Genomic DNA, 27,492 nt, shown 5'->3' with positions numbered 1-27,492 from the left:
TCGCCCTCTTTAAGCTGCAATAATGCAGGTGCAGATTCCATTCCTGCAGTACCTGTTGATGTAATTAGCGCCGTCTGTGCTGACTGATGTCTTTTCCGGTTCTGGCATTTGTTGCTGAACCTCATGCGTCTGTGAAAACAAACATATATATTTTATGGCTGTTGATACATGCACTTTTGCTCACTATATAAAATAATTAATTGTTCTTTTGATATTTTAATAAGTGAATTTTAACTCTATAGATTAATAATTTATGTTTAATAATTCTTTAAGTCAATTTCTAATATTTATTGAGAAGATTCTATACAATTTTATGTTTGGTGAAACGTTCGGGGATTTTATATATCTATAGTCCCTTAAAACCTGATTACTTTAAAAACTAAATCAACTTATTTTTGGTTTTTTATAATACGGTCCTTGTCGTATATGTTATAAAAATAAATCACTTTTTTTGGTTACGATAATTCTTGTAATTAACAGAAACAAACATAATGCAGAAATGCAAAACACAACCATTCATCTTCAATATACTAATGAGATTGGGAAGTCGTAGCGATACTAATATGTTGAGTCATTCAAGAGACATTTCAGCAGACGAGTGACTCTAGTGTACCCGTGTTAATGCATGAAAACGGGTGAAGACGACAGGTAGACACATGGTTGTCCAAGTGTGGCGATCTCATAAACTGCTGGTAGATGTGTCACATCATCAGTCAACACCAGTGCAACACAGTCCACAAGGTATCTGAATGTTTCAGTCTACACTGATGATACACGTGGATCCAAGGTACACGTTTTGTTACAATAAAGAAGATATATTCAGTTCACATAGAAATTAGTTCACTTTAGGATTTCATGTAGAAAAGTATGATTAATTTAGTTCCAAAGCAATGAGCCATATGCAAATTCCTACCACAAACCCTTCCAGTGCCATGTACCAAAATATTTAATTAATGCTGAAAGAAATATTCTTCAACTGATTGGTGGATTTCCTTCGTTGACAGCCATGGCAGCCTCGGCTCTCCAATTGCCGACCTGAAACTAAAATCTTTCAGTAGTGAAACATTACAATTTAATGTGTGAGTTCATAAGCAGCATAGTGTGCGATATTAAGCATTTAACTCTTCCAAGATTAAGTAGTGGGCTTTTAATTTTTTTGAAAATGGGACGAAAAATATCTTCATCATCCTCATCATGATCCTCCTCTTCCTCCTCTTCATCATCATCATTGAAAAATTCTACTACTTCAGTAAACAGTGTAATTACGTCCCCTTAATGTCTCTTAACCCTAATTTTGTATCGATACAAAGAAAGTGTATTTGCATTTCAGAAAAAAAACTTGGTTCTGCGGGAAAGGTGGGGGAATACCCTCAGTGTCACTTCCTGGATGTCATGAACACCTCTGATTGCCACCTGGTGGCGCTCGGCTGTAGGTAATTGTCTACCCCTCTGGGCTGGCACATACTCCCCACCCCCTTCTTGCGGTCCTTGGCTAGACAACAAGCCACACTAGACCCTAGGTGGGACATTGTACGTCCCTTTTAATGTGACTATAATTATGTGCCTTCTGCTGAAATAAGGGGTCGCCTTTATTAATACTTTATTTAGATGGACTTTTATGATAACATCGGGAAAAAACGTAACCTGAGCGCTTTTGTCTGTGGAATACATTCACAATTATTGGAATGTTGCGGTCGCTGATACATGTCATTATATGTACAACTTATATTTTGCTTCTAGAAATATTTATACATAGAATTGATACATGTTTTATTCTGACAAAACGGTAAACTTACCAGTTTTACATATAAATAAATGCACTTTATATTTCTACGCAGTAAAGATATTGTCGTGTCAAAGCAATAAACCATAAGTAAATTTCCACAATACTCACTTTTGATTGCCTTTTACTGAAGTATTCTCTAAATACTGAAAAGAAAAGAGGTTTTACCTGATTGGTAGATTACCTTCTTTCACAGCGATGGCAACCTCGGCTCTCGTATTTCAGACCTGAAGCTAAAATCTTTCAGAAATAAAACATCAATGTTTAATTGGATAACCAGATTCGAACACTATATCATTAATTAAACTCTTCATATATTAAGTAATCATTTTTATTTCTTTTAAAATGGCACAACAAAGTTAAAACTTATGAAAACTAATGTTAATGAAAAAGCATAGTAATTGAATAAAATATATACATATCTAGCTCCTCTAAACAAACTCGTTGAACTATTTTTAATATTTGGATGAATACAGTCGAGATGCAGTGGTGTTTAAAAAAAAATACTTGTTCTTTTAACTTCCCAACATTTGAACTTCCAGAGAGTTGAATCAAATATTTTGTTAGACTTAATTACTTAGTCAAATTAAACATCAAGTGACAAATCGTAAAACATATTGAACTTCATTCTTCACTTTCAAAAGTATCACAGCTTCCTGCCACTTAATAATGCAACGAGAAATCTTAAACGTGTGTAAGTAAATAGTCAAAATGATATATCTTAACAAGAAATAATACGATAAAACAAGAAGTTGATGATAAACACCGAAACCGTAAGACGATGAAGCGAAGAAAATAAAAAAGATATTAATCCTTCAAAACAATGAAATCATAACCAGTTTTAATCATATATATATAAAAGAGAGAGGTATGCTTAGTAACAGAACACATTGTAATTGAAACAATAAGAGAACAAGTAAAACACACTTACTCATATTTACACAGACATACCCGTATGAAAAAGCGTAAACGCGTATAAAAGTAATCGTTTAATACTTTCAATGTAAGCCTTTGGCGTATTTATAAATATACATATTTGAAAGTATTTAATCATATATGTGTGTGCACACCTATTGAACATATTCAGATCATGCATGCAAATAAGCAGCATAATTGTTTACAAAAAAATTAAACATGTATAATTGCTCAATGTAAATTGAAAGATATTCATACACGGACATCCACAAATAATCATGAATATATTCAGCCCATATCTGTGTAGTACATCTATAGCATTCTATAGATAGACATGGTTATGGGTAGCACATTGACAGTGGCTCACATTCACACCAAATATTTCACTTTCAATAATAATGAGAGACGGTGAGGTTGAGGCTATTCTCTGTCATCTGGTCTGTTGGTGGGAAGCTAGTATTTCTGAAGTTCTCTTGCCTGGGTCAGATGTACAATATAACTAATATGGCTACAATCACATCTCGTCAAGGTATCGTAAGGGAGATTATTGATATTGTTGTCTGTTGTTTTGCCATAGATACGCATATTTCGGTTAGAATCCGGTTCATAGCAGTCATCTGTAAATAATAACAACACCACAAGAAGAAAGAGATAAAACAATTCGCTAAATACTAACCATAATAGTGACAAGTAGTCGATCTACAGAGTACACATAACAAAGCTGTCACTGTGCGAAGTTGATTTTGTGTTACTAGACCCTACATGGGGGCATAATATTCTAAAACAATAATAGACGACAATATATATTGAATTGTTTCTAAATGATTTATAGTGGGAAATCTTACCTCAGTGTGAGCGCAATGTCTCCATGAACTGCCTGAATTTGGACCGTGAATACAAGATCGCTGACACTCGTTCATAAACCGCGATTTCTTGATTACTCAAAGATGGTGGTTGCCTCAAGCGATACCAAATTCATAATAATACCGTAAGCAACCTCTACTCTAGATGACAATAGAATTTGATGACGTTACTGCCATGAAGGATATGACATTTACAGAAAGAAGATATAAAACATGTGTTCATTACAATGAAGGATATGACATTTACAGACAGATATAAAACATGTATTCATTATTTAGCGTGATTACACACCAACATATATTTATGGTTTTAAGTGTTATCGATGTATTTTTTTCGTTAACTGCTCTTTCTTTTGCCTTTGCTAATGTCGTGTTTGCCGTAGATGAAAAAAGTGCATGAAAGAGAGCAATATAAAAAATATAAAACAAACGAAACAGTTATAAAAAGTAGAAAAAGAAAATAACTAAACAAATGAGTCAAACATCCTTTTAAATTTTGGCAGCTGTTCTAAAAACTGTATTTTTGCGTTTGAGTAATGTTCATTTCCAAATCTAAAATGTTTTGAAGGTATGGATATCGCTAGCTTCATTACGGTGATAGTCCTTGTGCTTGGAGATAATTATATTAATTTTTAGTATTCACGTGATAATTTCAAGATATTTGTTTTTGTAAAGAGATCTGCTTTTGAAGAAGACACATAGCATTTAAGCTTAAATTTGACTTACTTTGGTCCTTACCTTAAATTCACAATGGGAAAGCCCACTACAAACAATCACTTTTTAAATAAAAAGGGTTCCTTACTGGCAGTTTTATTGACAGACTTGTAACGAGCTGTAAACCAAGCCGTAGTAAAGCCGAACTCTTCGTCGAGTGTCAGCACAACCACAAGACGTCGGGTCGTAGATGTTACAGGGAGCAGCGCATCAAGACTGCATTCTCTGCAGACATTTCATTGTTTTTGTCAACTAATAAAGGTCGTCCCATGACTTTTTAATGTCGTTAGGGTTCAACTTTAAATTAGGGCAGTGCCCATCTCTTCACCCCAGTTGCCTTATCTTTCCCAACCCTCTAATGAGTCAGCTGCTATAACTATCACCTCTCTTACCAGAAGACCCGTTGAAAAACATAAAAAAAAAACCCTCAGGCATAATCACCTGTTTTCTTAAAAGTGTATGTACTGAAGTAAATCTATAGATACGAGTATTATGTTTTTATAAGTTTGTACCGAACAAGTAAGCTGCTGGCTGCTTGTGATCCATCGTAAATCTCCAGATAACTCCGGGCCGAGTCGTTACATCCGGGTATTTCAGTTAGGATTCTAAACTCTGTAACGACGAGCTGAATGACTTCGTTCTCTTCAGCTTCAATAGTCCACGCGCAGATTCTGTTCCTGTACATTCCTTCAATGTATTGAAGTTCATTTGCAATCAAACCGATGTCTCCTTCTCCATTTTCGGCATATATCTCTGAACCACATGTTGCTGTAAAAGCAAAAAAAAAAAAAAAAAAGGAAAAAAAAAGAAAAGAAACAAATCCATTATTTCCATTATATATATAGAGAGAGCCGTATGTGTATCAATACACGATTACTATTTAAGTCCATTTTTCATTTTAACTTTTAATAAGTGCGTTTTAACTTTACAGCTGCTGCAGAGAGAAAAGAATCAAGCTATAGATGTGATGTAGAGAACATTAGTTTGCACACCGGGATAGGAGCTTATTTTCCTCCAAACTACAGCAAACATTGTCTAGAGCCGCAGCTTGTGTATTTCGTTGATATTTAAATAGTTTTTTTCTGGCAAAAAGTAATAATTGTATCATAAGCAACCATTAGTTAAAACAAAAATGTAAATAGTTGCATAGTCACAACAGGATTCGTTTACACATTTGCACTTTCATGTGTAAAAGTATTTATATATATATTCCTTTCTTACGTGGTGACATGTCCAACTTTCTGAATAATTTCCGTTAGGTTATATTAAAATTGTTAGTGTGTGTGTATATATATATATACAAAAAGAGATGAATACCAGCTGATTACTGTAGGATCCTGTCTGGAGTACTTACAGTTCTGTGAGGCTTTGTACGCCCTGAACGTCACTCTCAACTCGAAGTAAAAAGTGACGTCGGCGATGTACTCGATGAGTATGGTGTTGGATGCCTCATCTACAGCAAACTCGTTGTTTTTGGTCTGACTTTAATCAATCACAAAAAAATTACTCCAATCAGGCAATCGTTAAGTCGAACAAAATACGAATCTTATAAATCAACATATGAATTGACTCGATATTTTCATCATCACTGTGACATGGTTTAGACAGCAAGCATGTGTGTGGATCCAACTCCAGTGGGGAACTGCCTGAAATTATTTCCCAGCCCTACATGGTGGGAGGGCGCTTTTGTTATAATCTATAGATTATTACTACACAGTACCGTTCTTTTACAACTTCTTTATCGTTCGAACATACGTCTTTTGAATTTGTACAGGTCTCTTTGCCGGGTCCCTGCGCCTGCTATGAATCTGTAGACTCCCAATGTGTGTCAAGAAAGAAGTTACAACCTCTGCCTTTCTATTATAATTTCATAGCCTGCTGTATTACAGCAACACGCTTAAAAAAAAACCAAAACAAAACAAAAAAACCCCACTATTTGGAGATAATAATGTGTAAGTCTCAACCAGACACTGTAAAAATATCAGAAATGCTGCCCACTTTGCGATTCTTTTAGTCCGATTCGCAGCCAACTCACAGAAGAGATCGACCTTATGACCAGTTAGTATAGTCAGACGATGTTTCTCAAGATCTCCCGTCAGACTACTACTGCATACTGATTGAAAATTCTTGTCATCGGCGCCAGTTTTTAAACCCATTACCTCTTTATGCAATACTGATATACTAACACTCAAAGCACAACTGCACAGATTGCTCCATCCTTCGGTAAGTTAAAACTAATATATTATCTTTTCTCGCTATAAACAGTAACTTTGACTGCAACTCACAAATTGATCAAAGAACTTTGGTCTTTGGTTGTTCCTTTGTAAATTTTAAATTTCGATTTTATGAACTCGTAGTCATTGGAGTTTGTGTTGCCTATCATCATGATGGACAGCCCCTGGTCTGCCGTTACTCTCCATTCACACCTTCCTTCCACTGGCTCGAGGTAATTATAGTACAAGAATAATGGAATATTTTCTTGGAGACGTATGTCTGTCATTCCACATTCTGCAAAAAAGGAGACCAAACAATCATAATAATTGACAATAATATCAATAACAAGGTACACTTACATAACACTGTATTCCAATGGTAAAAGATGGTTTGAACCAGGAATCTTTTGACCGGTCGCACATTTTCTTTTCCAAAAGGAAGATTATACAAGGACCCTATTTGAGCCTTTTGATTGGCCACCTGGCTCAAGGACTTAAGCTTGCATCCAGGAAGAGTCGCCGCTGCTGCTGAGCTTCTGTTGCGGTTCAGTAAAGGGGACTAACTCTGTAGACGTGCATCAGAGATAATAAAACTGCAATTTCCTTGATCACAATTATGCAACGCTTGTTCCTCAGTGTGCGCTTAATTATCTATTTTGTACAGATATGGATGAAACAGAGCCTCATTTAATGTTTATATATTCCAGGTATACTGTTCTTTGTGAGAAATATATACCTTTGAAATTTTATAGACATCCTTTACGTTTAAATGATAGTTGCTACTCAGCAGCAGTAGTAGGACAATAATTTGTAATTGTGCGCTCTACATCTGTAAGGCTTGAGAAATCCGAAATAATTCTTTGCAATTATATGGAAGTTTATAAAAATATTATGTCTATTTTTTGTATGTGTTTAAACACTAGGGCTCACTTACCTAGCGCCATGCTCACACGAGCCTGGAACCCATAGCCTGCGGACGCGTTAAAGCTGGAAACGAACCGAAACTGGTAGATGTTTGTCAGGTTAGGGGGCGGCGAGTTGTGACAATACCTTTGCTGAGACAAATTATAGTCCACCTGAAATCAATTTAAAGAACAGCTTTCAAAGGTATTCACAAACGATTAAATGCAAAAATCGTCCCAAAACTTCAAGAAAAGAAGATTAAATCTTTTTCTCTGTGATTTTACGTGCCTGTGGATTTTTCTTTGTTGCATAAAGATAATTCTTTTTAACACATTTGTCTGCACAAATGAAATATCAATGCGTTTAAAATATAACACGGAGCTAACAAAGGGTCAGACACATACATTCACGAACAAAACACACACACACACACACAAACACACAAAAAACACACACACCACAGACATACACATGAAAGCACACAACACGAACGCAAGTCACGCAGAAAAGGGAAGTGGTAAAAGGAGTTGTGTTTTATTATTTAACCTACTATAAATATTTTTGAAAAAACCTAAACAATATTATAAATCTATTTTCCCTGTCTGCATATCTCATGATACCGGTTAGTTTTGACAAAACTGTTTATCCACTATTGTTTTATCATTCTGATCGTAAATCCAATTGTTAAAAGGCAATATTTCATAAAGCAATTAAAATAACATTTCCAATTTACTCCTTGTATTTACAGGTGTCTGTCAATGGAATGCAATCGTCTACCTCCAAGTAGTCAGTGTCACATGATGTGTTTGGAAGGTTAAAGAAGGTGAAGTTGATGTGCCAGATGCCCAGAGAACTGAACTGCAAACTGTACGAGCAGTTCTGGTCCCCATAGTATTCATCTGGAAATCCTGGCGACTCGATGGTCCCATTGTAGTTGATTGGGATGGATATGTCACACGCTAATCAGTTTAAAAACAAATGATCACGTGTGGGATTTCTGGCCACAGAGTTTTACTTTCTGTGTAATTCTAAAAGCACCAAGAAAACTTCTTTCAGTTGTAAACTTGAATAGTTGATAAACCATGTGAAGGGTAAAACAAATATATTCGCAAAAGTCCAGAAAAGATCATTTTAAAACCAAATACCATGTAGTGAGGATAAATTAAGTAAAAAACACATTTTGATGTCAACAATATAACGAATCAATATTTTCTGCAATTTCATTTTAATCTTGATATTTTGCACTCTGATCGGTTTTGTGATAAAAGTAGGTGCCTTTAACATTGATTTCTTCATTTCATTGCTACTCATTTAGTTTTTAATTAAAAATGTCTTTTATCCTGTTGACCCTTAAGCTTTCTTGTCTTCTGAACTTTGTTCCCTACTCCATATAACCACTCTGAGTTATTTGTTAGATTATTATTAAATTACAGCAATAACCCAGCTATGACTATACACCTTGTCCTGTCTCTGACTATAGAAGTAGGAAATCCGTCTATGTGCCACTTACTGGTACTTGTAGTCCTGGATACAGCAGTGAGGAGAAGTAGCAGGAAGAAACAAAGGTTAGCCATTGGTTTGGTGACCCTTCCACCTAGTCAACAAATACAGAAAGCAATTATCAGGTGTGTTTTTATGGGTTATTTATGTAACTAATTAGGATGTCAGGCTTCACCTGGATTGATTTCTGCCGCTAAACTCTTCCAGTTGTGATGTTGCTGTCAAAATTTGATCAAACTCTTTGATTCAAACTTATACACGCACCACTGAGAGGTTGTCATCGTGTATTCGGTAACAGGACAACAAAGTTCAAAACAACAGAGATAGAGGTTGTTGTAGCGCCATCCGCACGCAAATCTTTCTCTCTCTCTTCGGTACCATTGCAAATTTTCTTTTTCTCATAGTACAGTTTTGGGTAGTACAGGTATGTCGCATTTTCTTCGGTTTAACACGTTTAACCGGTAAAATTTTTAAACGGATAAAAACAAACATAAAAAATTAATGATTGCCATGGAGCAACTTACAGCTTTCGTCTGGGTCATAATTGAAACCAGTTTTCCTGACAAGATTTTATTAGGTTTTAATTGCCATCCACCCACCATATACATTGACAGGCACTGTTTCATTTATAAAATGTCATAGACAAAAAAGTTATAAAGACTTTTGTAAAAATTCAGGATGTACTGGCAAGAGGGAAAAAGTCTTAAAAACCCAGACAGCGTTTGATGTTACAGAACTCTGTTAGAAATCATTTTTAAACAATAACATTCTGCACTTTCTTTGCAATAGGCTTTTGAAAAACGTGGACAGGCTATAACATCGAATACTTTTGTCATTTTAAATGGTGAATGACTTACAAGTTTTTTTCTCTTGGTTATCTTATTTCTAAACACACTTGACTTTAATTGAGAGAAATGATAATATTAATAGAATTTGTAAATCGCATTTCTCCGTGTAGATGAATGCACACAAAAGAATGCAAACCGAGAGTTGGAAGAATCAGTAATGTACGATCACCTTTGATAAAGAAAGTACGAAGATGTGTGCACACACCATCATGCTACACTAAGGTAAAAACTGTTGTCACAGTATCTCACTGCTACAGGTCACATAAACTCCACACCAAAGCTTGAAACTCATTCATATTCACTGAATATTGCTATCGTTGGTGATGGTTGGTTTATTTAGTAGGAAAGTCCTTCCACTTCAGGTGATTTCGTATATGTAGGAGAGGGCATGGAGAGGAAACCGAGTACCAGAAAAAGCCAGACAAGTGTCAGTACAGAGTGTCCCCAAACGAGATTTGAACCCTGCATTTCTCACTAAAAAGCGATGACAAGCGAATGTTTTAACTCTTTGGCTGCGTAAGGTTTCTACTAGGTCTTTTACCCTATGCGCATGTAAATTGACCACTTTCAAAAAATCATAAAAAAAAAACTATAATAGATAGAACAAAATGTTAATGATAATAAGAGATAAACTTAGTAAAAAAAAATATTCCTACTGAATGCTGCATGAATAAGTCACTTTTTAGGTAATCCCAAGCAAATCAGGTAGTGAAATTGAATTTTTAAAAAAATTTTACCACAGGTTGGTACAGGTTCATCATGCTGGCACAAGTTACACATCAGGAATCACATTTTGATGACTGAATATCAAGTTGAAATGAACAAACATTGTTCTTGTTGAAGAAAAAGTCAGATTGTGCATGTAAAGGCTCCAGAATAATGAAACCATGGTTGCAAATTCTGCTCACTGTCGGGATGTGTATACTCTCATGGGTAGGCTTGCAAACTCATAATCTCAAAACTGAGCAAAATAATATTGTGTAATGATCATACTATGTTAGCAAATGATTTACTTTTTATATTCTTACATAACTGTTGCTTTAGGTCTCAGTATAGGAATATATCAACACTTGTTCACATTGTTTACACTACACCACAGAGTTTGCAACCCAAGTGACCTCACTAAAACATCAGGTACTTGCAGTTACATTTCCTGAAGTAAAAGAAGTAAGACATCCCCTTGACATCACATAGGCTGCCAGATACATTTTGCACTGCACACTGAGAAGTCATAGGCATGTCATGGGGAGGTCAACGTTTGACCTCGGAATTTTGTCTGCATCCAGGAGATGCACCTGCAACACTTATCAAAACATACTGTTAAAAACTGCCACTTGATAAATTATTGAAGCATTTACATAGCATGTAAAGTTTATTTATACTTTTTTTTTTTACTTTTTGTTTTTTTTTACTTTTTTTTTTTTGTTACTTTTTGTTTTTTTTTTACTTTTTTTTTTTTTAATATATAAACACACTACCACATAAAACAATTTGGATGAATAAATCAAATACAAGTATCCTGGCAATGGGTAAATTTATACTTACGTCCTGTGGGGTTCAGAGTACTTCTTCTTTGTATGGTAGACCTCCATGCAGGGAATTGCACACAATGGCTTCTTTTTTTCTGCACAGCTTGCATCATACTTGTCTTCTTGGTATGCCCCCTTCTGTACTTGGCATCTGTACCTTGTTCTTTCAGCCGTTCATAGCAAACAAGACATTGTTTTCTGCCTTTAAGGAGACCCAGAAAATGCCTGCCACTGTCATATAGACGAAGTTGTTCAGGTTGCTGGGGTACAGCAGCTCCTGTTAGTTTGCCATTTTCTGGAATGCTCATCAAATCTGTACCAACAGAAATCACAAAATCTTCAAAAGACATACCTGGCTTACCAATCATTTTTCTGACTTTTAAATATAGACAGTGCGATTGCACCATGGTAAGTGACAGAAGATGAAATGCAAGCTTCTTCCACCACTTCATCGTTTTCCTATGAAAAGGATTGTATGAAATCATCTGATCGCTATGATCAACGCCACCCATGTGCTTGCTGTACTCCATGATAGCTGTGGGCTTCTTCTTTTCTCCACGGAAAGTCGGTACAGTTCCCATCTGGGGCTTATGAATGGTGGAAATGACAGAGACTTCCTTCTTGTCCCTCCACCGGAGTACCATCAGGTTCTTGTGGCGCCTAAAGTCGCTTCACCGATGTCCAACTTCTTTTGCATGAATTCCTTTGGCAGGCCCACTCTATTGCACATCACTGTTCCTGTGAAGCCGGTGTTGCAGGAGGCCAGGTCCTCAGCAAGGGCTACACTCGTATAATATCTGTCTGTGTACACGCAGTAGCCGAGAGACTTCAGGGGCTCCAGAAGGCGTTGAACAACATCGTAGGGTCTGTTGCTCAGGCCAGGCTTGCCGCAGAGGACTTCAAATCGCCAGACATACCCAGACCGGCTTTCACATAGCTCGTACAGCTTTAGCCCCCACTTTGTTGGCTTGTCCTTCATGTAGACCTTGAAGCCCAGCTACCTTCCATGGACACATGGCTCGTCAATGCTTAGGTGTTGCTCTGGGATGTATGTTGTCTGAAAAATCTGAAGAATAAGTGTTATTGGTTATTTATACAGTGCTAAATGGGGGGGGCGTGGCACTCTTGTATTCTAAATGCAAACCACTTCAAAATCAAAACAGCTGTTATTTACTACTTAGTAGTGCTTTTGAAAGTTATTTATATATTGTGTAAAATTGTTAATTTTATAATTTTATATATGATAATAAATAATACAACATGTACACTTACAATGACAATAAGTGGGCGTGGCATGTATTTATCAACACAACCATATTTGTCTCTTCAATAAAAATATAAAGAACATAACTGTACCTAAAACATGTATATCACATGACATTACTATCATAAAAGTATGTAAACAAATAAAAATAAATAAGTTTTCTCAACTACTTACATGGTTCAAATGGTCAACAAAGGGTCTCACTTTATGCAGTGGATCAAAACCAGATTCCCCCCTTGGCACTGCTGAAGAATTGTCATTTAGATGGAAAAAGGCTAAAATATTAGTAAACCTCTCTCGCTTCATAAGCTTTGAAGCAAATGTTGTTTGTAAGATGGGGTGTTTTGCCCAGTAATCCTGGATTTTGGGCTTCTTGACAAGACTCATGTGTATGATTATTGCTAAAAAGTTCTCTATTTCCTTTATTGTTACACCTTTCCATTTGTTTATCATAGACCTAGCTGGAATATTAGCATTCGACCTTTTGTACTTATTTATTTTCTCAGTAGCATATGCATTTGTTTCTGCTTTCATCTTTCGTATCTGTTCTTTAGTAATAAAAAGCCTAAAGAAATCAATGGGCTTACAATCTGCCCAGGGGGGGAGATTGAGTGGGCCCTGCAAACCTGGCGTGGCGATGAAGTCTGGCTTCATCGGAAAATCTTGAAGGTTCTTGCACCATACTTCGTTGAAATCCAGGTTGTCTGAACCAGAAATATCCTCCAGCAGGTTGTTGTTGCTGGTATTTTCTGCCTCCGAAGTAAGAGGCGCAGGATGGCTCTCGATTTCGTCGTCGTCGTCGTCACTTCCCACCATGTGGTTGTCATCTAATGTCTCATTGTCAGTGTTCATTACATACGTGTCGTCACCTTCCTCGTTCGTTGCCTCGTATTCTATGTCACAGTCGTCACTGTCGTCACTGTCGTCACTTACCACCTCCATTTCATCTTCCGAGCTGTCCATGACAAAGTCGCAGGCCTCGCGCACCGTGAACCACCTCGCCATGTTTCCGAACGGAAAAGAACGGGCAGTATGGGAAATCTCTGGGAATTCCCGTAAACGCACTTCCTTTCACATGAAAGGGAGATAATTTTGTTCAGAAATGATTATTCTAGCTGAATTATGCGTTTTTTCTCGTAAATTATGAGTTGTACATGTCTTTAAAAAATACAACAATGCGTGTACCACCTGTGGGCGACGCGCAAGCCTAAGGAGCCGTTTGTGCGCCCACCGCTGGGCGACGCGAAGAGAATGTCTTAACCGCTACACTACCGGGTTCCCCTGTTATTGTTTGCAAAATAATATCATGCCTAAAATATATATAGTTTTTTATTTTAGAACTTGCAGAGTGACGAGTCCTACCACTACACATGTTACATAGCTCTTATAGTGAAAAAGTAGATGTTTTGCAAATATCTAATACAGCACAACACCGTTTTTTTTTTTTTTTTTTTTTGTTTGCTCCAACACCGCCAGGATTTTTCCCATAATGCTTTGGGGGAAGATGTCAAGATGTCCTTGAGAATAAGTAAACAGTTTCGTCTGTGGAATGTTTCCTGACCCCTAGCCATTGATAGTATTGTTTACCTTTCTCTGCTCTCTGCAATACTAGAAAATTTTCCCCCAAAAAATTTAAGTAAATAACAAGCCAGACCTTTTGAATGCCTGGCTGTTTTTAAATGCCGTGGCACTTAAATGTGAAAGCAATGAGGCTAAGGTTACCTTCTCACATCCTTGTAAGACACTTTCAAAGGATGTTTTCCATAGCCTATTCCCTATGCGATCTTGTTTTGCACGCAGGATGTTATCGAAAGGACTGCTGTGCCTAAACTAAATTTGCAAAACTAAATTCTCTCTCATGGGTTAATCAAAGTTGTAAATATTCCTGGTCTCAACTTTAACAATATCTTAAGCAAAGAGGTCAATGAATTCATTAACATTTACAGGCAAGCAACTTCTAAACACTCTACTTTCATTCCCTTGTTCTACCACCAAAGCGATTTCGTAAAGAAAACGAGTCATGTCTGTAACCTGAGCTTCCTTTGTTTCAACTGATATGTGTGGTCATCATGCAATCATGAGCAGCATAATGTCAGAGTTGAGACTAAGCGACCATGGCAGTAGATTTTACAAAAGGTAATTTTACTTACAGAAGGTCACAGGTACTTTAGGTGTAGGCTCGAGCTTCCTGTTCAGTACACGGCAAAGTGGAAAAGAAAGGTGAAAAATGCTTTGGCAGGCCCCACTCGCTGACGACTGATCTGATGTAGGTCTCAGTTCGCTGTCACACGGGTAGACGTGACTCCCATTGGGTGGGGAGGATCCTTAAAATGCGCCAAATGTTGATAGGGTACCCTGGGGTCGCTGAAGGTAACGTACCCGACGTAGACAGAAAATCCACTTTCTATTGTTGACGACCGTGGCAGGTGACAAAGAGAACGTTGTCGAATCAGAACGGAGGACACGCAGGCGAACTCCACTCGGAGTCATTGAGACTAGTTATAAATAGTAATCTATAGATAATTATAAATAGCGGCGAGGAGCACGAGGAACCTGAAACACATTGCGATTTAGTAAACAATTCTGTCGTTCTTAAGCTACACTCGTCCCATACGAGCATGAAGCTAATGACCACAAAGTTTCATGTTCTTAACTATGAGGTTAAAACATTTTTACAGAACGGAAATGATCGAGTATGTCTTTTAAGTTAATACAAATGTTATCTGACAAACCATACATAATCACAACTCTCATCCACGCCTCTCTACGGAACAATACAATTCGTTTACCTTGATTAGATGATCTACCCACCTTAGTCCACGACCAGTCTTTGCCTGATTCATAAGCAGTGGATTACAAAGCACAGTAATTAACTGATCAGCTTGCAGTTAAAGAAATGCACTGAATTAAACTGATTAGTGTGTATTGGCAGAAACCTACACCAATTAACTGATGATTATAGTGTGCATTGGAAAAAACGATAGTCATTAACTAATTAGTGTACAGTGCAAGTAAACCAAAATAATAAAATGCGTCATTTCTCTTTAGTTAGTACCAATGTTAACCCTACTGAAAAGGAAGAAAATAAGAAATATTTTCATTATTTTCGTTGGGAGACTTTATCTCTGCTCACTTGACTACTTACTTATGAGACAACTTAACTCTAACCTGTATGAGGCGGTTTGCCCATCAACCTCCATGAGGTGCCGTGAGTGCTCTTGCTCTAACCACTCCCATAAAGACTCTGAGACAGCTTGGCCACCAATCTATGAGACAACCCGATCACTAACCTAAGAGACTGACCATTCACCTATAAAAGAGCCTAACTGTCAGTTTATGAGACAATCTGACCAGTAATTTAGCCTCACTGCTAGACGTGACTGACCTTTGCGTCTCGTGGTCAGCACACGTTTTAGCCAGGATCCGACAAACTAGTTTGCATAATGGAAACTGGACTTCTTTTTCTCCATACTGGTGTAAACAAAAATCTTTTCTTTTTCTTTTCATTGTCTAGAACTGTAGCATATGCATTCCCTTAGCAAATAACAACGATTTTTGTACCATACTAATAATTTTTTTTGCTAGCTTATCATTAGCTCAAACAATCAATAAATATAGTTAGATGTATCAGGACTCTTTAAGACAATTTCATTGTCACGTGTAGAAGACAAAGCATTCCCTCGTTACATTTAAAAATATTTTCCTTAATAATTTCTATTTTATTTATATGAAATGCAGCTATACATCGAGAACTGAATAGCTAATGATTTCTATAGTATCCTGTCTGGAATACTTACAGTTCTGTGTAGCCAGGAACGTCATTGAGAGAGAAAAGTTAGATGTGTAGTTGGCGATGTATTCGATGAGCATGGTGTTGGATGCCTCATCTACTGCAATCTTGTTATATTTGGATTTACTTCAATCAGAATATTGAAATGTTTAACAGAATAATAAATCTAAAAATTAAATTTAGAATAAAGTTTAAGAAGATTCCTTGACAGTAATGACTGATTTTAGTAAAATTGCTAACATGTTCGGGAATTGTTTATATGTACTAGTAGTCTCCCAAATATGCCCAATGAGAACGAAATCAACTTAGCGATATGTATAAGGGTCTTCAAATATAGTCCTGACCAAAGATTTCAGACAAATAATTAATTTTTTCTATCTTTTAATGTTAACATATTTCACAATCACTACTGACCTTTAAAGTTTGTGTCTTCATTGCAGTGTGCCTTTGAGTAAGAGACGCTTCCGGTATGAACGAACTAGTTATTCTATTCAATTATTGTCAGGCTTGTCATTTTGCAGTTACTTTCCCTTTTTTATCAATCACTGAGACTACAAGAGAATACTCTTCAATTTCAGTACCTGCAGGTTACATCTGATTATTTTGTATTTAGTTTTAGGTAAGAATAAAAACTGTTGAAGTATCAGTTCTTCTTGCTAAAAATAGAAACTCTGATTGCAACTCACACTGCGATCAAAGAACTTTGATCTTTAGTTGTTCCTTTGTACATTTTAAATTGTTGATTTATCTGTTCGTAGTCATCACAGCAAAAGTAACCCATCATCATGATGGCTAGTCCCTGGTCTGCAGTCAACGCCCATTCACACCTTCCTTGCATTGTCTGATAGTGTTGAAAGTTGAAGGAATATGGAATATTTTCTTGGAGGCGTATGCTTGTATTTCCACAGTCTACAAAAGCAGAGCAGATGATGATGATGGTGATGATCATATCGATATAAAGAGTGCGCCGTTTTCCAACTTTATGGGTAAGAACATTAACAGTAGGTTAGAATAAATATAGTAGTTGTATGTGTACATTATGTATGTGTAAATTATGTAAATAAGTCTATGCCTTTGAATCTATTTACCTGTGTGAACGTGTCAGTCCGAACGAATGCTAGCATGTCGTACCTATGTCCTCGTCGTGTGAAATAAATGAACGTGTATCACTAGCGCGAGAGATTTGTGTTGTCCGTGTAGTTGTGATACAGAAGCAGCGAGAATGCACACTATTATAACTCTACACTTCATCCCGTCACCATCTGTAAATACAATAAAGCACTACTTACTCTGGCTTGTAGTCACTGCTAAACCAGTGAGGTGAAGCAGCAAGAGGAAACAAAGATTAGCCATTGGTTTCACCATCCTTTCACCTAGTCATTAAAAATAAATATAAAAAATAATTAGATTTTCTTTCAACGAGCTATCTAACTAGCCAGCAGACCTCCATCACCTGGGTTGATGTTTGCCACTAACTCTTGCAGATGTGATGCTGTTGCTTTATTTGCTGTTGGTTTATTTCTCACCTAGTCTTAAGTCAAGCGTTTCATACGCCACTAAGAATATGTCTGGTAATACACTGTAGTAGCACAAAATAGTGTAGGTTCTAGAAGGGGCGTATTTATCAAGAACGAGCGTTGAAAGGATTGAATTCTTCTATTGACTTATCATTGGCCGTTAGGGGAAGAGGAGAATAAGAAAGAAGTTGTCGGAAGTGTATGACAATAAGATGTACTACATGGAAGTTATAAAAAAAACTAACCTTTTAGAGCCAAACTTGACTCTAGCAAGTAGGGGTTCCTGATACCCAAAGAGTTTGGCAACCATACTTTCTTTTTAAATCCTTGCCATCTGACCTCCGCCAATCCCCAAAACAGACACTTTTCCAGCCAACTTCGCTGGAATGGTGTCATGTGCAGACGTTTCACGTACCAGTAGATGTTCCTTTTCACAATTTTGTACATGATTTTGTTCCCGTAGAACTTTTTTGTATCCCCTGCCGGAATGATGAGCGGTTGCTGTTGCTCCGGGCCTCAACTAATCCAGAATTATTTTATTTTGCGGCAAAAGGCGCTTGCCTTGTCGCTAGGCTTGCATATTTGGAGGCACCCATCTTCTTCTCCAAGTGAGCCGATAGGCTGGACTGGTGGCTGGTACTAGATCCTGTCCAGTAAATTCAGTAACCAACTGCGATCAGTCCCAATTTTCTACAGAAGACCGATGAAATTCAAACGCATTTACCGTATCCCTGTAAGAGCCCCGTCAGAATATACCTTACCAGAGTACCCGGAGTCTGTATAAAGTCTGTAATTACTAATTCCAATATTAATCAAAGGATCTGTCTTCAAAAGGGTATGAGTAAGCAAATCAAGTCGTTGAACCTGTCGTTGTCCAATAAGCAGTTGCAGTTTAGTGCTCTTGACTAGTACAATGGGGACCGTGCGTCCTCAGAGTTTTCTTGCTCTTTCTCGTCACGTGGTGTCCATTTTTGAAGTCAGATGTTTTCATGTAATTTAGCGTTAGTTGTTATTTCGACGTGAAACAGAAATTCCCCACCACCTTACTGCCAATATCTTTTAAGTAAAAACTTCTTCGTAAGAATTTTGGTGGGAGGAGTGGAGAGTGTTGCTGGCGATTTCCCAAGATTTACGATGACTGGTACAAACGTAGTCTTTCAAAGCAATCGGGACGTTAAGACCAGACTGGTTGAACAAATCTTGCTTGGCCTGGTGGCGCAACGGCTAACACCAATACAGTGGAGATTGGCTGTCCTGGGCTCAGCTCTCGTCTCGGTCACTCTGTTCTTTTATGCATAGGGCGCTGAAAAACGCTAGACAACGTGGAAGTAAACAGTGAAGCACTGGAAAAGAATATACTGTAGTCAATAACAGCGACAGGCGGTAAGACAAAAACGCATAGGACGGGGAGAACAAGGAGAACTGTCAACTTGAAGCCATTGAGACAAAGGGACATCACTCTTGATATCATGTGAAAAGCAAACCCCAACACAGCCTCATAAACCAGATTCTCAATCTAGCTACATGTCCGAGCAGGCCTTGAATCAGCAAATGATTCACAGTCGACTGAACTAGCCAATAGACGACGCGCCTTCCCTGATGTAGAAGTTTTGACTTCCAGTGGGACAACTACAATGATCCTGGTCCTTATGGGAGCTTTTCTCACAGTATGATGAACCAGTGCAAGGCTTCACTCCTACTTTGTTAACAAAGAGCATTAACAGTTCACTTAAAACTGCTTCCGCAAAGTGATGTTGAAGTGTTTAGAGCACAAACATTTAGAAGAGCGCGCTTGATGCAGGATGGCGCGATGAGCTTACCACAGTGGAACCGGTATTTCGAAGAGTCAGTGAAGCTTACCAGTGAGAGAGGCGTATAGATGGCTCCAACATAGATTAAAGAGCTCACTGTTCAATGACCAAAAAGAAGTCATTTATCTTCTACTGTTGCTTCGAATAAAGGACTTACAGATTCTTTCTCAGGGACAAACATGTAGTTGTTGCAGAGAACATTTAAAACAACGACAGTTTAATCAAAGGCATAATAACGACACACCTCCACAAAAATAACGGTTTGAAATTGGAAAGATGTATGTGTATCTCCTTTCACTTCTTTCCTTTTGATTACCAAAAGCTTCAGGGGAGAAGACACTGGGGAAAGTGTACTGAGCCGTCTGCCAATTTTGTAACCACTCTGCTACTCGCTTTGTAATTTACAATTTTTTATCTTTAGATTCCCAGAGCTGAAATTCATTTTTGTTAAGAGGCTGAAAGGTCAAATTCGTTTGGCACTGAACTATCGGAACTGAATAAAAAAGAAAATAACAACACGTCTCTGAGGATTTCAGAACTGGTTAAGAGGCAATAAATGCTGATTTACAATAAATATGGACCTGTACATCTGTGATGGGTCCCTCAGTCATTCCACGACGATTAAAGAGCATTCGACTTAACTGGCAGGTTGGATTAAAATGATAGATACCGACTTGGTGAAACTAATTCCATTTCAAAGTTCTGTTTACTTATGGTTTCGTCTAAAACACATCTCTAGGCCATTTCCTAGAGCAGGGGTGTCAAACTCAATTACCCAGCGGGCCAAATCTCACATCACACACAAGGTGGCGGGCCGAAGGTTATTATTTAAGTCCGATAACTTTTTATTGAACACTAAAAAATTGAACTTTTTGTTATTAATTTTGTGTAAACAAAATCATACAAACCGAGGCTTATCAGTTTTTCTTTTTTAATTTATTTTGTCAGAAGTGGACGTTTCACATCTTTTCTTGACAACGAGTTTGTTTATGTTTACACTTTCTTTAGCTTCTGTTTTGCATTCAGGCTTTTCAGCTTGTCCTGATGTTTAGTCTCGTAATGCCGTCTAAGATTGTATTCTGTGGTTACAGCTATTGTATCTCCACAAAGTGGACACACTGGTTTACCGCTGATATTAGTAAACATGTAGTCAGCCTCCCATTGGCTTTGAAAGACTGTTTTCAAAATCAACTTTTCTCTTGGCCTTTTAACGGCTAGCTTTAATTTGAAATTGATTGGTATTGAAATTACAAAAGTCCCTCACTACACAGTGTAATGTTCTCGATCTTTATTAAGTAATTAACATTAAGTAAAGTCTTTAGAAAAGTCAAAACACGTGCTTAGCTCTGATCATCTGCCTTTGTTCCCCGCCAGATGGCTCACCAGTACATACGACTAGCGTTAAGTTCGCACACTACACACAGCTTTCAATTAATTCAAATAAACAATCGCGTGATCTGCTCTGCTCAGTACGGTTTGCTATGACATGTGATGTTATTGCATCAGTATATGTATGTAAAAGAAGATATAATTAGGCAAAAAAGACACAAATCATCAAAACACAAGCAGCAATTATTTCTACACCGTGGCTTGCTATTTATACTCGGATACTTAACTCTTTGGCGGCAGTCTTTCCCTCTTGACGACGCAGGAACTGGACAGTCAGTATTCCACAGTTGGCACTTTATATCATCCACAGACCACGTGTTTAATTCACAGTTCACACTTATTATGCACAGTTCGCACATATAATTCCAGATATATATATATAAGTCCTTGGAGACGCTATACTCCCACCAACTTGATCTTCACAAGTTTGCTTCTCACAACTTAACGTCTCATCGAGACGACTTTCCGCTCGCCAGCCGCAGGAGTCAGACAGTGATGAGTTTCTACTAGTCTGAGGATGAGCTTGCCTCATCATACACGTGGGTTTGCCCTAGTCACCTTTTGATCTCGACCGATTCAGGGAAGTTAACAGGTACTAAAAATCTTCGACCCGCGTCCGTGTTCAGGCCAGCGTGTCGCGTGTCAAGGTCAATTTATGGGCCGCTGCACCTCTCCTTCTGGTCATAACAGGAGCGGTGGTCACTTGACCAGTGCACTGTTGGTGGTCTGTACAAACTTCACTAAACTCATCTCATCGCTTGCTGTCCTCAACGGGAAATTTTCTGTTGTTTGCCTTCTACTTGTCGCCGGGCCATTAACAACGATTTACTAAAATTCATTCGCGGGCCAGGAAAAATTTCCTGGCGGGCCGGATGTGGCCCGCGGGCCGGGTGTTTGACACCCCTGTCCTAGAGGATGCTGCAGCATCAGTACCTTGCAGACAGGTGATCACTTTCATTCTTTTAAGTGTGGGAAAGGTACAGGTTGTCGCATGTCACTTGCTTCTTTGGGGGTCAAGGTAAGGGGGACTGGTGTAGGTCGCCCGGGGGCTGGTGTAGCCAGCTCTCTTAATCTGGCCAGAGGGAGGGGCCAGCACGTGGCACGTCTCTCAACTGCGGCGGAGCATGAGGTAATAGACCCACCAGGGGAGGGACTCTCCTCCGGTAGGTTTACTTGTAAATTTGATGTATAATGCTTGATGTAATGTTTGTTTTCTTTTCCTTTTAAGTTGGCGAGTCGTAGTTTGGGGACCGCCAATTAACTTACGTGTTGTATTGTCCCCTCGTGCACGTGTTTTGTGTCCACTGAGGAGTGGTTTGGTTCGTTGCTCGCGTCGGGCACGCGTGTCTGTGTGACTGTGAGTGTGTCTGTGAGAGAGCGAGTCTTGCGACGCCCGACTGCGTTACGCGACACAGGTAGCGATGAAAAAATGAACAAGCTAGAGAATGTTGGCATGACAGAGGTTCGGGTTACAAACAGTAACTCAGATTTTCCATTCTGCAGCTCAATTTTTGGATATAGTTATCGTTGCCGTTCACATCAAGCAAGTGGAAGGGACAAAAATCCAGAAACATGAAGTGCCTGTGGGGAATTATTGTTGCAGCAATTATTCGAGTTGTAGTGCCTCTCTTACTCCCATAATGAAATTGTTATATGCAGCGTATGGTACATCGTCACGCCTTTCTTCTTCTCTTTGCACAACACATTCCTTCTTGTTTTTCAGACGATGAAGGCAGGCAAGACAGATGTAGGTCACACTAGCAATACTCGTTGATATTTGCTGTATTAAGTCTCTACATTTAACGTTTAATGCAGAACGAGAGCCACTGGTTAGACCGCTTGTTTACCCGTGTGCACTGTCAAGGGCAAAAGTGTTTTCTCCGCACTGGAGTTGTTGTACTGATCAATGGAGGGTAGCCTCACACGATACACGATACAGTCTTTCCAACCACGAAGCCAAGAGTACAAATATTCTGTACGCTACACTAACGCTTCTAGTTTTATCGGAGAATGAGTTTATGTATTTTAATGAGGCATTTATTCTGACTAAAACAGATTAGCTTTTAGAAGTGTGACTGTGTCACACCTCTCTCACTGACCTGGTATCTCCCGGGTATCTCAGGCTGCCGTCACACAGGAAAGTGAGGCTCCCACTGGGTTGAATGGATTCTGCTAAATGTTGACTGTGCACCCTGGGTGACTAAAGGTGATATCACCTGACATAAGATGAGGACTAACACAGGACCTGGTGAAGACCGGTACAGGTGACAAACAGAGCGTCGAACCAAAGCAGAGCTGAACACATCTACCCGCTCTCCAAGGCACTCGGGTAGTGAATCTACTTCCGGAAAGGAAATTTCTATGTGAGTCCTATTGGAGCCTGATGATTGGCCACCGTTTTAGTCTCGTGTCTAACGGACTAGCTGATGGTCATGGGAGTCTGCTACATTTCAATAAAGGTAAATGTAGCTGACACATCGGATTGCTCAGATCTGAGGCTACGATTGAATTATGCAAGTTGATAAATTTTCTAACGACATTCTTGCACTTTAATGAACATCATTGATACCCTGAGCAAATTTTAGATTGTCGTAGTTATTTTTGCTGATTTTGTTAGTTGAACAAACATTTAAATTTTCTTAATTTGATTCAGAAATGCAAGGAGCTACATTTGATAACAGGAAGTAAAGCATCGACGTGTCGTGATCATCGTAAATGACTGTAAACTCATAAACTGATTTTTATTTTTTATCAGTCGTCAACAAAACGCTAGTACAATCATGATAACATTTTAAAGGCAGAAATGTGAGTTAAAAGCAGGTTTTATTATCTCAAAGCTCGTATAATTCAAACACTCTTGGAGGTTATAAATCAAATGATCTTAAAATGTAAGGTGTTCGGTGTCGTCAGTATTATTAGTATTCATGGTTTAACATTTAAAAAATTTCTGTTGTACAGTATACAGTATACATGTGATAGCTTATTCAATCGCAGCTGGATTTCTACAGGTTCAAAATTATGTGATGTAAGTGTTAATACTGTGACTGACATTAAGCGATTGATAGCAGTTTACGGCTCTAAATCAGATAATAATGGGAAGGTAATGATGCTACAGGAAAAAATAATGTTCAGTAAAATTTATTTTGGAAATATCAAAAAGAAAAATTCAGCATGAAGTGTCTAACGACTTGATGTCTAGAGAAAACTGTGTTATAATGTTACTGTTAGAATATTGAATTAAAACGATAAACATTGAGCTTCCCTACTGAAACATCAGGTTCCAATGCATGTGGAAAGGGTAAAGCAAAGAAGTAAATCCACCCGGCGCTCATCTTTGTGGAAATCGTCTTTCCCAGTCATCTTATCAGACATCAGGCCAGAAGCCAGAAGCTGGTGAAGACGAAGCGACAATTCCGTTCCCCAGTGAGTATGGTCTGTGGGTGTGGCCGCAACTAGTGGACATCTTGGGAGCGGTGCGCCGGGTGCTTGCAGACCAGCCACCAGAATCTGGGCGTGTACAGTAGTCTGAAGGCGACAAAGGGTGCACCCGACTAGTTAGTGTTTTACTCACCCTATCAGACAACAAACTTTCAAACTGGCTAAAAATACTGAATAAAATAAACACAAGAGAAAGAAACCCCATTTCTAATACTGATTTGTCGTAATCGCTGACAATATCAGATTTCATAAAAAGCATTTAATGAAAAGCCATACATGCGAAGTATATTAACCCCATTGCGATGCGTAAAATGTCGTGACATATGCAAGGAGAGTATCGAGCACGAAAGTCAAAAGATACTAAAAATATCTACACCAAGTATCTTTAAAAAAAAAGTGTAAGATATCAGGCATTATCCTTTCGTCCCATGAATGGATCTGTGAAAATGAAGGACTGGCCAATCAACAGCGGAGGAGAAAAGAACTTAAAGCTCTGCACATAGAAAAAAAAATATGCAAATGTTGCGGAAATAATGCCAGTACTCCGTGTTCCTGAATAAATACTGCACTGTCGGCATTTGGCACACACCAAGACAAGCGCATAGAAAATTTTTAGTGAATCCTAATAACAATGGCAAAAAGGTCGAATTAAATGGATAAAGTCAGGGATGCCCAACCTACGGCGACGCGGTGCCATCCGGCCCGCGAAACTTCTGCCCACAGTGCAGGAAATCGGCATGTAGTAATAAAAAAAAAAAAATGAAAAAAGGGAAGAAGAAGTATTTATCCCCACGTAGGGGCGTTTCTCAATCTTTTTTTCGATGGACGAACATTTCGATTCAGTGCTCCGACTTGGTGTCTCTACGATGAGGCGGACATTCAGAAGTTGGTTTCGGGAAAACAACTTCAAATATTCCACTAATTACTACATAATTAATGGTAAGTGCAACTTGTTTATAATAAAAAATGGTATCTGCTCTATGTTTTTTTCCTTTTTGTATTTTTGCGGTGAAGTGGCCCGCGACACGGCTGTCCGAAATGGATTTGGCCCGCAGGCCGAAAAAGGTTGGGCATCACTGGTCTATGCGATTGACAAGAAAGCGGACGAGAGATAAAAACAAGAATATAAAAAGATATAAATAAAACGAAAAAATCAGCAAAGGAAAACAGAAAGAAAAGGAAATAACCAAACAAAGGAGTAAACATAATTTTAAACCATCATAGCTGTCTACAGAAATGAACATTTTTGTATTTTGACTAATTTAATGAGCATCTTTTTAAGTAAAGCTTTAAAATATGGATATATTTATCCTCTTCTTGATGTTCCTTCACACTTACATAATCAATATAATATTTTTGTATTTAACAAGATAATTTATAGTTTCTTTTTTGTTCTTTAAAATGTGACTTTAAAAGGAGCACAACTTTTTTTATATTTTTTTATTTTACTTACATTGTTTTTTGTAAGGTAACTATGTGAAAACCACAAGCAATTCCTCTTTGAACAAAAACTTACTGGCAGATGTATTGAAAGACTTGTAACGAGCTTTAAAAGAAGCCCAAGTGAAGCCAAAGTCTTCGTCAAGGGTCAGCACAACCACAAGACGCCGGGTGGTAGATGTTACAAGGTTATAACTAAGTAGTTCACCAGCACTGCACGCTCTGCAGTGGAAACATTTACTTGCTTTTGTCAAGTACAAACGCTAAATGCACTCATGCACACACACACGCAAAAAGTTATTTACTTCTTATTAAAATCTATCACAGCTGTTTTAATTATCTCCTTTAATACTAGATGATTTACTCAAACCTTTATAGAAACCCCTCAGACATAATCACTTGTTTACTTCGCACAAATTTTTAATATAAATATAAGTATTTAATTTTTCACAAACTCGTACCGCAAAAGTAAGTTGCTGTCTATTTGTGATCCATCGTAAATCTCCAGATAACTGGTGGCCGAGTCGTTACATCCGGGTATTGCACTTAGTATGTTTAGTTCTCTAATGAGTAGCTCAATGATTCCGTTCTCTTCAATGTCAATACACCAGACGCAGATATAGTTCCTGTAGTATCCGTTGATGGAATGAGATGAATATGTGCTAAGATCGATGTCTCCAGCGCTGGCATTTGTCACTGAACCACACGTGGCTGTAGAAAGCAAGAAATAAAAGATGGATAGATATCCCAGAAGACAAGCATAAATCCTCACTATTGCCTTTTATTTCAATTTTTAACTTTCCTGAGATAAAGGCGGCGCTAAAAGTAGCTACAAAATGATGCAAAGAACATTAGTTTCCATATTTAAATTTGGCTTCTTTTTCCTCCTCCATACTACTGCAAACGAAAATGTGTCTGTCTTGGATTGTCTAGAACTGCAGCTTATATATTTTGTAAGAATGTAAAAAAAATCTTTGTAGCTAACTAATAATTTTATTATGAATTTACTATTAGTTCACACAAAAGTATGAGTAGTTGCATAGATATAACATGACCATTTAACATAATTTTACTATAGTGTATAACAAACAATGCATTCCTTTCTATTAAAAAAATTACAAATTTCCTGAATAATTTCTAGTTTATTTATATAAAATGCGAAACCAAAATTGTATACATATCTGGTAAATAGCGGTTGATTTCTGTAGTATCCTGTCTGTAATACTTACAGTTCTCTGTAGCCAGGAACGCCATTGAGACATCGAAGTAAGATGTGAAGTTGGCGATGTATTCGATGAGTATGTTGTTGGATGCCTCATCGACGGCAATCATGTTGTATCTGGATTTACTTCAATCAGACAACACGTTGAACTGAATAATTATTGTAAAAATTAATTTCTGAATGAAGTTTTAGAAGATTAGTTTAAAATAAATATTCATTTTGAGTAAATTTGAAAAAATGTTCAGGGATTTTGTATATATATCTAGTCCCTCAAAATTTGCACAGTGATAACAAAATAAATTTACGTATTCTCATGCATCTGGCCAGCCAAATGTTTCATGTAAATAATTCAA

At 37.8% G+C, this 27,492-nt stretch overlaps 1 protein-coding gene across 1 annotated transcript; it reads right to left on the bottom strand.

Annotated features, from left to right (window-relative positions):
• Positions 1-4,765: 4,765 nt before the first annotated feature.
• Positions 4,766-14,932, bottom strand: LOC112557909 (cubilin-like). The gene is made up of 7 exons (XM_025228043.1): positions 14,683-14,932; positions 8,902-8,985; positions 8,169-8,350; positions 7,423-7,564; positions 6,561-6,783; positions 5,630-5,757; positions 4,766-5,043 (listed from the first exon to the last, which is right to left on the bottom strand). The coding sequence occupies exons 2-7, from the start codon at positions 8,963-8,965 to the stop codon at positions 4,766-4,768; spliced, it is 1,017 nt and encodes a 338-aa protein (XP_025083828.1). The 5' UTR covers positions 8,966-8,985; positions 14,683-14,932.
• Positions 14,933-27,492: the final 12,560 nt, after the last annotated feature.

This window comes from Pomacea canaliculata, linkage group LG2, assembly GCF_003073045.1.
Source record: "Pomacea canaliculata isolate SZHN2017 linkage group LG2, ASM307304v1, whole genome shotgun sequence".
NCBI classification, from domain to species: Eukaryota; Metazoa; Mollusca; class Gastropoda; order Architaenioglossa; family Ampullariidae; genus Pomacea; species Pomacea canaliculata.
The sequence above is the reverse complement of the archived record's forward strand: the minus strand, read 5'-3'. Positions and strand labels throughout refer to the sequence as shown.